The sequence below is a fragment of the Marmota marmota genome, unplaced genomic scaffold (genome assembly GCF_001458135.2).
Source record: "Marmota marmota marmota unplaced genomic scaffold, marMar, whole genome shotgun sequence".
NCBI lineage: Eukaryota > Metazoa > Chordata > Mammalia > Rodentia > Sciuridae > Marmota > Marmota marmota.
In genome coordinates, this window is record NW_026000019.1 from 14359354 (window position 1) to 14372012 (window position 12659).

The 12659-nt window shown below is 36.0% G+C and overlaps 1 protein-coding gene across 1 annotated transcript in view; it reads right to left on the reverse strand.

Annotated features, from left to right (window-relative positions):
• The window catches only part of Ralgps2 (Ral GEF with PH domain and SH3 binding motif 2), a 117144-nt gene that overhangs the window by 10077 nt on the left and 94408 nt on the right, over positions 1–12659 (reverse strand). Inside the window, exons 15-17 of the mRNA XM_048810221.1 lie at positions 11280–11385; positions 7896–7988; positions 735–840 (exon numbers count right to left, since the gene is read on the reverse strand). Coding sequence (XP_048666178.1) covers positions 735–840; positions 7896–7988; positions 11280–11385 — 305 coding nt within the window. The remainder of the gene's footprint in view (positions 1–734; positions 841–7895; positions 7989–11279; positions 11386–12659) is intronic.

A 12659-nucleotide genomic window follows, 5' to 3' on the forward strand; every position in this document is an offset into this window, starting at 1 on the left:
AGGGGCAGGAAGAGCCAGGAGGTGTGGAGTGATCTACACAGTCCACCCTCCACTTTTTCTCCTCTGCCAGACACAAGAGCTTGTGCCTTTAATCTCAGCTACTCCAGACGCTGACGTGGGAGGAATGTTAGCTCTAGGCCAGCCTGGGTAATTTAGGGAGACTATCTCTCAAAAAAACAAAAAAACCCAAAAACAAGACAAAACAAAACCCAACCCATTTTTACCTCTTCCATTTTATGACATCCAATGGTTAATAGTCGATTGTTGTATTCACAAATGTCTCTGTTTTATAAAGTATCTTAACTGGCAAGGGATTTGAGCCTACAAATTAATTTAAAATAATGAAATAAAGAGTTTTTAAAGAAAAACTTTGTCACTTTCAGAACTTGAGAACAACCTCCTACTGGAGGGCTTGGCAGGGGAGCATTGCCTGCAGGGCAATCGCTGACATTTTAAAGTAACAGGGGCTGATATCCTCAGATGCCCTCCCTCCCTCCCTGGTTATCCCTTTAGGGATTACTTGGGCTTTAGTGTTTATGCTTATGTAGTGGAGAAAATAAGCTCTAAAAATATTGGGTTCATTAAAACACATTATGTGACAAAAATACTTCCTAGTAGATAAAAGCCACACCATCACGTTCCCTGTTGAATGGAACACTCAACATTAAACCAGTTTTAGCTCCTCAAGTTAGGTACACACAGCATCTTCAACACTAGTCATGCTAACAGTTCACCTTTCTCAGAGTCTGTCAGCAGGAAGAGGTCTGGATGTTCTGGGTCATCAGCCATCATCACCATCCATCCCACCACAGAGACGGTCTTATTTGATGTTGATTTGAACTGAGACAAAAAGATAATTAGTAAAAACAATTAGTAATAATTAGGGGAAAGACACTGAGCAAAAGTTAAGAGAGAGTGTATTTTCAGTTGCTCCTAATGAGAGGTCAGATTTGTGACTTCCTGGGCTGGGGTTGTGGCTCAGTGATAGAGCACCTGCCTAGCACATGTGAGGCACTGAGTTTGATCCTCAGCACCACATAAAAATAAATAAGTAAAGGTACTGTGTCCATCTACAGCTTAAAAAAAAAAAAAAATTTGCAATTTCCTGCTGGTCCAGGTCAGCTTGGGCCTTTTCCTAGTAGGCTGCATGTAGACATGCCCTCTTCAGACAGCCTACTTCTTTTCAGACCTTCCTAGCTTCAGTTTTATTTTCCATTCCCTCAGAGCATGACTTGCCCGAGTTAAAGGATAATCTCATTCATGAACATAAATGCAAACAAACAAACAACAACAACAAAAAAAAAACCCCAAAAACCAAAAACGCTAGAATATTGGCATATTGACTCTAGCAGTGTGTAAAAAGGCTGCTAAAAGATAACATATAGGGTTGGGGCCTTAGCTCAGTAGGAGAGTGCTTGCTTAGTATGTGTGAGGCACTGGGTTCGATTCTCAGCACCACATATAAATAAAATAAAGATCCATTAACAACTAAAAAAAATTTTAAAAAATACTGTATAAAGAGAGTAAAAAAATAAGTTAAACAAATTGGAACAAGGTATTTATAACAAATAACTGCTAACAGATTTGCATCTGGGAAATATAAAGAACTTTTATCAATTAAAGTAAGTAAAAGATTTATCCAGGCATTTCACAGAACAAGAAACATGGATGACCAATAAACACTGTTAAGTATATAGGGGCATACAAATTAAAATGATCAGGCAACATTTTATCCATACTGGATTAGTCAAGATTAAAGAGCCTAACAATAAGAAGTATGGTGAAGATATGAACTTCATTCTACTACTGGTGACTGTGACTCTTAATTTGGTATATTCTTGTAAAGTAATATTTGCATCCCGCAGATACATAACCCAGAGAACCTGTGCAAAAAAAATATTCACAGTAACAGTTAGAAATAGTAAAGAAATGGAAGTCATTCAAATATTCACTAATAATAGAGTGATATCAATAAATCAAGACAGACTCATAAAATGGAAGACTATTCAGTTGTGAAAAGGATTGAAGGACAACTATATGCATCAACAACAATGAATCTCAACAAACAGACAAAAAAGCTTGTGCTTAAGAATGTGTATGTGACCCATTCAGGTACAATTAAAAAATAAAACTATTGTGTGAGGAAGCAAATATAAATCTCTAAGGAAAAACAAGGCAATGAGGAACATGAAATTCAGGACAGTGATGGGCTGTGGGGACAGCTGATGGGAAAGGAAGAGGATGCTAATCTGGGGAGGCTTTGATAGTCTGGTAAGTTCTGATCCTTAGGCTGGGTAGAACTTGAATACATGTTTATTTTATTTACTTTGCTTTAAAATATGTATGTACCTATCTACTTTGTAGTATGCATGTTTCACAATGAAAAGAAATGGGAAAAAGGACTGAACATAGCACATTTGTAACAATATAGTTACTTAAAAAAAAGCTAAAGAAATAAGCTTTAATATTATGAGGGATGAAATTAGCAATACCAAAGAACAGCTGACTTGAGACTCATAATTTATTTTAAAGTAGACAGTATGATTTTTTTCCTCTTTCTTTTTTCAGTACTAAGGATTGAATCCAGGGGTGCTTTATCACTGAGCTATATCCCCAATCCTTCTTATTTTTTAATTTTAAGACAGGGTCTATATTGCTAAGGGCCTCTCTAAATCACTGAAGCTGGCCTTGAACTTGTGATCCTCCTGCCTTAGCCTCCTAAATTGATGGGATTATAGGCATGGGCCATGGTGAAGTTGCTGGGATTATAGGCATGGGCCATGGTGAAGTTGCTGGGATTATAGGCATGGGCCATGGTGAAGTTGCTGGGATTATAGGCATGGGCCATGGTGAAGTTGCTGAGATTATAGGCATGGGCCATGGTGCTGGGTGATAATATGGTTTCTAATATTCTTTTCTTACCTCTCAAAAATCTCTGCAATAAGCCCCTCAATACAGAGGGATCAATCTATAAATACAGTGCAATGGCCTTTGACCCCCAGCTGAATCCTATTTTGCTCCCAGGATTCATCATCATTTGGGGTGAGACACCCCAGATCTTTTTTCTATGCATTTACTTTTTTGTGTTATTTTTGCTGCTGGTTTTTAATATACCAATGGGAGTTTGTTTATACTTTGACTTGTGGTTTGTACTCATCTATAATGGTTCTTTTATTGATCTCACCATAACAATATCAATTTAAGTTTCTGATAACCATGAATCATAGTACATGTTTCCCTACTCTATGGACAATGCAATATTATCAAAAAAGTATCTTTCTGTTATTTTTGTTAACTAGTAAGGTTGATTATTTTTTTCCTATATGTTACCTATCTGTATTTCATCTTATATTTCCCTTTGACATGTTTCTGTTTTATTCTTAATCAGTCATGGAATATGTTTTTTCAAGTGCAGATTTGATTTTAAAAATTTAACCAAACAATATTTTTTCACTCACTACCATGTAGTGATAGGTTCAAACATATCTATGAATTTTCTTAATAATAAATACACTTCCACTAAAAACTATTTTTACATGAGTATGCTTTCATTTATAAACATTAAAAAATAGAGTCCCTTCTTTCTTTCTGCACATTCTTCCCAAACTTTCTCTGATCCCCATTGACAAAAAATTGTATTTTAGAGAAAGGATTTAACTCCAGGATTCAACCAGAACCACATACACTACAATTAGCTGTCAAGTATCTTTTGATCTAGAATGACTGTCCCCTAACATCTCCTCTACCTGCCCTTTTTTTTTTTTTTTTTTTAAAGAATCCAGGCTGGCTGTCTCATACAATGTCCTACAACCTGAATTTGATTGCTACCAAAACCACTATACAGATTTAATTCAATTTCATCAAAATCCCAATGACATGACTCATAAAAATAGAAAAAGCAGTCATGAAATTCATCTGGAAAAATAAGAGATCCAGAATAGCTAAAGCAATCCTTAGCAAGAAGAGTGAAACAGGTGGCATCCCTATACCAGACCTTAAACTACACTACAGTGCTACAGTAACAAAAATGACATGATATTGGCACCAAAATAGACTTGTAGAACAATGGTAAAGAAGAGAGGACACAGAGACAAACCCATATAAATATAGTTATCTCATAGTAGACACAGGGGCCAAAAACATATATTGAAGAAAAGATAGCGTCTTCAACAAATGGTGCTGGGAAAACTGGAAACCCATATGCAGCAAAATGAAACTAAACCCCTATCTCTCACCATGCACAAAATCCATCTTAAAGTAGATCAAGGACCTAGGAATTAGACCAAGACCCTGTGCCTAACAGAGGAAAAAGTAGGTCCAAATCCTCATCACATCAGATTAGGGCCTGACTTCTTTAATAAGAGTTCTAAAGCGCAAGAAATAAAATCAAGAATTAATAAATGGGATGGACTCAAACTAAAAGGATTCTTCTCAGCAAAAGAAACCATCAATGAGGCAAATAAAGAGCCTACAGAATGGGAACAAATTTTTACCACACGCACATCAGACAGAGTACTAATCTCTACTAATCTCTAGTATACATAAAGAACTCAAAAACTTAACACCAAAAACAAAACAAAAAAACCCAAACAAACAAACAAAAAACAAAACAAAACAAAACCCAAATAACCCAATCAATAAATGGGCTAAGGAGCCGAACAGAGACTTTTCAGAAGAAGATATACATTCGATCAACAAATATATGAAAAAATGTTCAACATCTCTAGCAATTAGAGAAATGCAAATCAAAACTACTCTAAGATTTCATATCATTCCAGTCAGAATGGCAGCTATTAAGAATACAAACAATAAGAAGTGTTGGTGAGGATGTGGGGAAAAGATCACACTCTTTGCTTTCATTCATTGCTGGACTGCAAACTGGTGCAACCAATCTGGAAAGCAGTATAGAGATTCCTTGGAAAACTTGGAATGGAATCACCATTTGATCCAGCTATCCCACTCCTTGGTTTATACCCAAAGGGCTTAAAAATCATCATACTACAGTGATGCAGTCACATCAATGTTTATAGCAGCACAATTCACAATAGCTAAACTGTGGAATCAACCTAGATGCTCTTCAACAGATAAATAAATAAATGGGTAAACTGTGGTATCTATACTCAGCATTAAAAGAGAATAAAATCATGGAATTTGCAGGTAAATGGATGGAGTTGGAGAATATCATGCTAATTGAAGTAAGCCAATCCCAAAAAACCAAAGGCTGAATGGTTTCTCTGATATGTGGATGCTGATCCATTATGGGGGTTGTGGGGGGCGGGCATGGGAGGAATGGAGGAACATTGGATAGGACAAAGGGGAGAGAGGAGAAGAGAGGGGGACATGGGGGTAGGAAAGATGGTGGAATGAGATGGACATCATTATCCTAAGTACATCTATGAAGATACAAATGGTGCGACTCTACTTTGTGTACAAGCAGAGAAATGAAAAATTGTGCTCTACATGTGTAATATGAAATGAAATGCATTCTGCTGTCATGTATAAAAAATTAGAATAATAAAACAAAAAAGAAACCAGGCTGGCTGTCTCATACAACGTCCCACAGCCTAAATTTGATTGCTTCCTCATAAAATTCAGGTTAAATATTTTGGCAAGAATATAATATAGTGGTGCTATATATAATAAAGATTTTATCTGTTGCTTATCTATAGCAGATATTTTCATTCAGTTTGTGTTTTAATTTTGTTTGAAATTAGTTCAAAACTGTTTTTTCCTTCATTGTTTTTAGTTCTGTGCCATATCACTCCTAATCCCCAAATTAATACTGAATATAGATGCAGACCTGTCTCTATGCCTTCTATCCTGTTTTGAATAGCTTAAATCTGAAAAGGTAAGGAATTCAGTCTATTTTCTGGGTACTCAGTTTTATTTTCTTACAATCTGCCATCTTCTAAATTATTTCATATGCATCATTTATTAGAAATCTCATGTAGGGGCTGGGGTTATAGCTCAGTGGCTGAGCGCTTGCCTCACATGCGTGAAGCACTGGGTTCAATCCTCAGCACCACATACAAAAATATATAAATAAAACAAAGATATTGTGTCCATCTACAACTAAAAAAAAAAAATAAAAAAAAAAAAGAAATCTCATGTAATTAACTTCAAACTATAATAATGGATTAGTATATATTAGTATGTATTAAGTGGCAAGGCCAAACAGAAAGCAATGCTTAGCAGATGCACTATATGACAAATTCAGTTATAACTTCTATAATTTAGCTCTGATTAAACCTAAGGAAAACAAAACAAAACCCCACTTTATTTTTGAAAACCTACTTCTTTAAAGTTGTCAACCAACTGAAATTTAACCAACGAGTATCTCAAAGTGCTACCTGCTCTATATCTGAAGACAAACGGCACAATTTAACTACAACCTTTTTTCTCCCTCTGTATTCAGAGTACTAATTAGAGACAATCACTCTGCAAAATGTGCTAATGAAACTAATCAGTGTGACTTTGTAGGGTATGCTAGGATCACTTATATTATTACCGACAATGAACACCATTCTATTAAAAACTCCTTTTATAAAGAATATGCTTTCATTTGTAAACTACATTTGACCATTCAGAACAGTCAGAACACAAAGTATATTCACAGAATGGATCTCAATGATCACTCACTCAGTCCTTTATCTCAATGCAAGAACTATCTGAAGGGCTGGGGTTGTGGCTCAGTGGTAGAGCACTTGCCTAGTATTGAAGCACTAGGTTAGATCCTCAGCACTGCAGATAGATAAATAAAATAAAGGTCCATTGACAACTAAAAAAATATTTTTAAAAACCTCTCTATTAGGGGGGAAAAAAAAAAGAGCTACCTGAACCACTAGAATAGTAAGCAAAAAGCCACTGCTTAAGACTATCTGATTCTAGGAGTTGGTGGTGTGGCCCAATGGTAGAGCATGAGCTTAGCTTGCCCCAGGTCTCAGGTTCAATGACCATCACCAACAACAAAACACACACATAGCCCCCACAATGTGTTATTTACGGAAACATAAATTATAACACCCTTAAGAAAAGCAAGACATGAAACTTAGGAAAGCGGCATGTTAGTGGGAATGCATGATAAGGAAGGCAATGCAATCTCATAGCACCTCCTACATCCATTTAAACCCAAATTGCCCTTTTCTATACTTTTGGTTTGATTAAGGGCTAAAACTGTGAGGATAAAGAAGAACACCTCTGATTCATACAGTATCATTTGTGAAATTATTAAGTAGAAAAAATATTTAAGTTTTCTTTAGTGGCTTGCCTTTCCTTGGTAGGGTAAAACAATTTCCCCTTCCCAAAACACATGATTTAGAAATAAAACTTCTCTCAAAGGGACTTTATTTATGTAACATGAGAAACTGTCTCCCTTTCAAAGACTGTATCATTGGCATATAAACACAAAACAGCATACAAAAGGGATTTATAGGGAGATTCTACCCTGAGAAGAGAGTACAGAGGAGCTTCTGTCAAGTGACATGGAGCACAGGAGAACAGAACTTAGACCACTGTATTCAAGATTGAGATAGAAAGAACTTTAGATGTTGGTCCTAGATTTTCACATTTTACTCGAGGAAATGAGACTACAACTAAACCACAATCTCAGAGGTAAGTAAGCTTTCATGCCAAGATAGATACTCGTAATGTGCAGTTTTGATACTTGCAATGGAAAAATGGTATTCAAAAAAGACACTACACCCAAGAGAGGTTATTCCAAGATGTTCCCTTGGTATGCTGTAAGGAAAAATAATTCCATTACAGTACTCACACCAGAAGTAAGTGTAAGAACTTCTGGGTTAGAACAAAAAATTCTTGCAACTTTTTAGGTCTATTTTCTTTATAATCACGAAAAGGTCTATAAAACAATGCTAAAAATTTAGACGAATACTCACATGTTTTCTTTCTGTAGCCTTCAGAGATTTGGCAGCATAGTAAAAAAGTTGTGTTCCACACAAGGCCGCCCAGTATTTTGTCCAAGATGCTACCTAGAGAGAATAACACACAAATATACTATTAATGTATTATGACTTCTTGGGCTGGGGATGTGGCTCAAGTGGTAGCGCGCTCGCCTGGCATGCGTGCGGCCCGGGTTTGATCCTCAGCACCACATACAAACAAAAATGTTGTGTCCGCCGAAAACTAAAAAATAAATATTAAAATTCTCTCTCTCTCTCAAAAAAAAAAATATTATGACTTCTCAGTTTCTTTACTTTCCTTAGTGCCCATGATCCACTCTTTACTTCAACCACATAGTCCTCGCCTCAGAGTTGAGTGGTAGCAGTTCTGAAATCATTATCTCAAATAATTCTATCACTTTCAGCTCATATACTCTATAACTCTCATTCATGTTTTCTTAAATTCTTCTTTTTTTTTTTTTGATGGTACTGGGGATTGAACCCAGGTCTTTGTGAATGCCAGGCAAGTGCTCTACAACTAAGCTCCATTCCCAGCCATCAGTTAATTCTTGATCTCGTCAAGAATCCTGTCTCATACTGCCACTGCCTCCTTGCTGCCACACGTCCTCCCCCCTTTCTTCATGCAGGCTATAATTCCATGGTCTAGCACCACAGCCTGTTCCCACCAGCACTTTAATTCCACAGCCCCTCTATCCTGATAAAACCCTAACCCCTAGTCAAATCCACCCATTTAAGTACTTGGCACCATATCATAGTAGCTGAATATTATTGAAGAAATAACATGATTATGCCAAGTGATAAAATCAGGATTGCCAATCTCAAATGGAAATAGTATTTTCCTTTTCCCAATCTAGTCAACATACTCTTTACCTTCTCCTCAAAAATTTAACCCTAATCTCCCTCCATGTCATGACACACTTCCTGGAGGTGAGAACCACCTCACATTCCCAGTGTGAATTCCTTACGCCTGTTTTGTAGATCCTTATATTCAGCCTTTGTTCTTGCTACAACAGACTGTTAAGCCGGTTCTATGTAAAGACAAACTCAGCTTTCTTCTTGTGCTCTTGATTGTCACTAGCCTCATTTTCAGGTCTGCTTTTGCCATAAGGCTGCTCTCCACTGCATCTCCCCCTCCACCATCATCATACAAAGGAGTCTTAACAGAATTTCTACCTTAAAAGTCCCTCCTTTCTCCCAGGCCTTCACCCTCTTGACCCCACATAATTTCTTTGCTCCTTTTCACAGCATTACTTATTACAGGGCATGTCTAATTCCCTGTCCCTACTTCTAATTCGTCTATTTCCTACTTCATTTGGTTTTTAGGCTGTTGGGGTCACTGGCTGCTGACATCCTACCAAAGGCTTTGTCCTTATCACAGTCAATCTCCTAGAGCAAGTATGCCTATAATTTCATAGTCTGGCTGTATATCCAGTCCCTTTCAGCTGACCACTCTTCCTGCTTGAAGTACTTTAACTGCCAGGTTTCTGGGATGAGTTTCTTTGTTTTCCTTTAGTCTTCCTATCACAGACTTTTGATGCCACAGAGCTTTTCAGTGCTTTTTCTCTTCCTCAGTGATACTTTCTTCTTAGATAATCTTCTCATCTAGCTGCATACCTCAAATATTATCTGTATGCTAATGACTTCCAAATTACTATTTCTGGCCACCATCCCTCTATAGAATTCATCAACTGTACTTTTTTAAAGCTAAACAGACAGTTCAACTTGAATGTTTAATAAACATGTCAAATGGAACCTGGCCAAGAATTAGCTGGCCCCTTCATAGAAAAAAATGTTACCAACATCCACCTTCATCAGGTCCCAAATCCAGAAGTCACCTTCATTTCCATGTAACATCACCAAACAGCTCTGGCCTGACTTCCTGCACTTTTTTAAATATATATTTTTTTAGTTGTTGATGTACCTTTATTTAATTTTTAAAAATTTATTTATATGCGGTGCTAAGGATGGAACCCAGGGCCTCACACATGCCAGGCAAGCGCTCTGCCACTAAGCCCTGGCTCCAGCCCCAGCCCCACTACTGCACTTTTTAAAAAATTTTAATTTATTTTTTTTTTAGTTGTACATGGACACAATACCTTTATTTTATTTGTTTTTATTTTTATGTGGTTCCGGGAATCGAACCCAGTAAAGTGCTCTACCACTGAGCCACAATCCCAGCACCCCCCCATCTCCTGCACTTTTAATGCATCAATCACACAGGCCTACTTGTCTCTAGGTTTAACTGCACCAGGCTACTCACCTTCTCCACAGATCTTGGCCAAATGCCCTCCTACCACACCATCATTCTATATCCCATGGCCTTATTTTAAGGGCTTACACTGTTTCTCCTTATTGGAACTAATCTCCACGAGGCATTCATTGCCCTATTTGTAGCTTCTGGCACAAGAGCAAGAGTGCCTGAAGCTACAAATCTGACACTCTATTCTGAACTCACTGGATGGTCTAGTGCAGCTTCCTGATTCTGTGTGTCTTGGTTTATTGTGATATAAGCAGTGAAATAAGATTATTTAGATGGAAACCATTTTTATATTTTAAGAAACCTTTATATTTTCAAAAGCTTTTAAATATGATAATATGTCCAAGGTTTTATATTGCAAATTAGATAAGCTATAATGTTATTTGAGAAAAGAAAAAGAGCTCTTTTTTGTCGTCAAGCTACTATGCTGATGTCAGGAAAGAATAAACTTCTTTGCTATAGATGAAAAGCTTTGTTCCACTAAGCTTTTTTTCCCTCACTATAGTTATAGTTTGGAAAACATTTACTATCTGAGTCATATTTTGTAAGAAAACAAGAATGCATTAAAGAGATTCAAATAAACTGATGAAATAAAATTGGTCAATTTCCATTTTTTAGGGTTGTTATTATTTTCTATTTTCCTAAACATATTACTCTAGTATTATTCCTTTTTTTTAAAAAAAATATTTTTTAGTTATACATGGACACAATATCTTTATTTTATTTATTTATTTTTGTGGTGCTGAGGATTGTACCCAGTGCCTCAGATGTGCAAGACATGCGCTCCTGCTACTGAGCCACAACCCCAGCCCTCTAGTACTTCTTAATGATATACTTTCAGAGTTATCTAAGTAAGTTTTGTTTAAGAATACACTAAAAGGTAAAGAGAAGTACAGTAGTATCTTGATTTAAGCACCATTAACATAATTAACCTGAAATCTGCACGACAGGTGTTGAGGAATATGGTGGGGAAAATGTGTATTTTAGTTTACTTCAAGTCTACTACATACTTGATTCTTTTTCAACTATTTAGTACTTCTCAGCATCTTATGCATTTGCACATTTTTAGAGATGTGTTAAAATATAACATAATAAAATCTTACTGTAGGCTTTTTGCCTTCTTTTAACAAAGTTTTTCTCCTGAGAACACCTTGAATAGTAACAGCTCCTGGATACAAATGTACTGCCAAATCTTCTGACTCTGCAGAACTGTAATAATGAAATGAAAAAAAGAACAAGTAAGAGCTTTTGTCGATAGTAGTCATTTATTAGGTACTTAAATAAAACAAAATTATTATTAATTTAAAACTTTGCTGCTTTATTCAGAGTCGAGATGACACAATTTTAAAGGTTTATTAATCCAAAATTTATAAGCTGCCACAAAAGTTAATTATAAAGTTACTAAAGTCAGCAGATGGCTAAACACACAAACACACTATTACATATTTGAACAAGTATAACTGAGAAAGAATGCAGGAATTCACTTTAATAAAGATTACATTAAGAATTTAAGATTTTTTTCTTCTTTTTATCATGCCACACTGACTGCATCACTGTTGTAATTTTATTTTCCTGATTAGAAACTTTAAGTCCTGGTAAGAAAGATGAAGATTCTATTTGTTAGAAGTCTTTAAATATATAAACTGAAAATTAAAAAGAGCAGAAGCTCAAAAAAGGAAAAAAAGAGAAGATTCATGCTTAATTCTAAAATAAAAAAAGGCAAAAATCACATTTAAAAAATGGTTTCTACAATACATTTGAATATCTATCTATCTATCTATCTATCTATCTATCTATCTATCTATCTATCTATCTATCCATCCATCCATCCATCCAACTGGGGCTTGAATCCAGGGGTGCTCTACCACTGAAATATTTCCCTAGCCCCTTTTTTATATTTTGAGACATGGTCTTGCTAAGTTGCTCAGGCTGGTGTTAAACTTGAAATCCTCTCACCTCAGCCTCCCAAGTCACCGGGATTGCAGATATATGCTTTTAATACCTGGCTTTTAATGACACTTAAATGTTGCCAATGCATAAGTGGTTTTTGATTATGGTCTAACAGCTCTCCAAGAAAAGAACAACCCCAACTCCAAACTTCCTTTTCATAAATCTTTTTAAAAATGATCACAAAATAATTCAACATTTAAATATCTTTCTTCAACTGATTCAAGATACCACATATAAAGAATTGAGTTCTACATGAATCAATTAAGATGTACACACTGATAAAAATGTCATTGGTGATTTGATATTAGATGCAGAATTACTACAACAACAAAGAAAACAGAAGTTTTCCCAGTTTATTCCTTTATGATTATTTAGGTGTCTTCAAAGTGACTTAAAAACCCTAGAAGCCAGCAGAAACTTCCGGCTAGAGTACTTATATTCAAGGAAGATTAGATTCTATTGAATTGACCTAAAGCTTGCTATCTTGCTGTATTCTGAATTGGTTGATTACCTATCATAACTCACCCCCATAT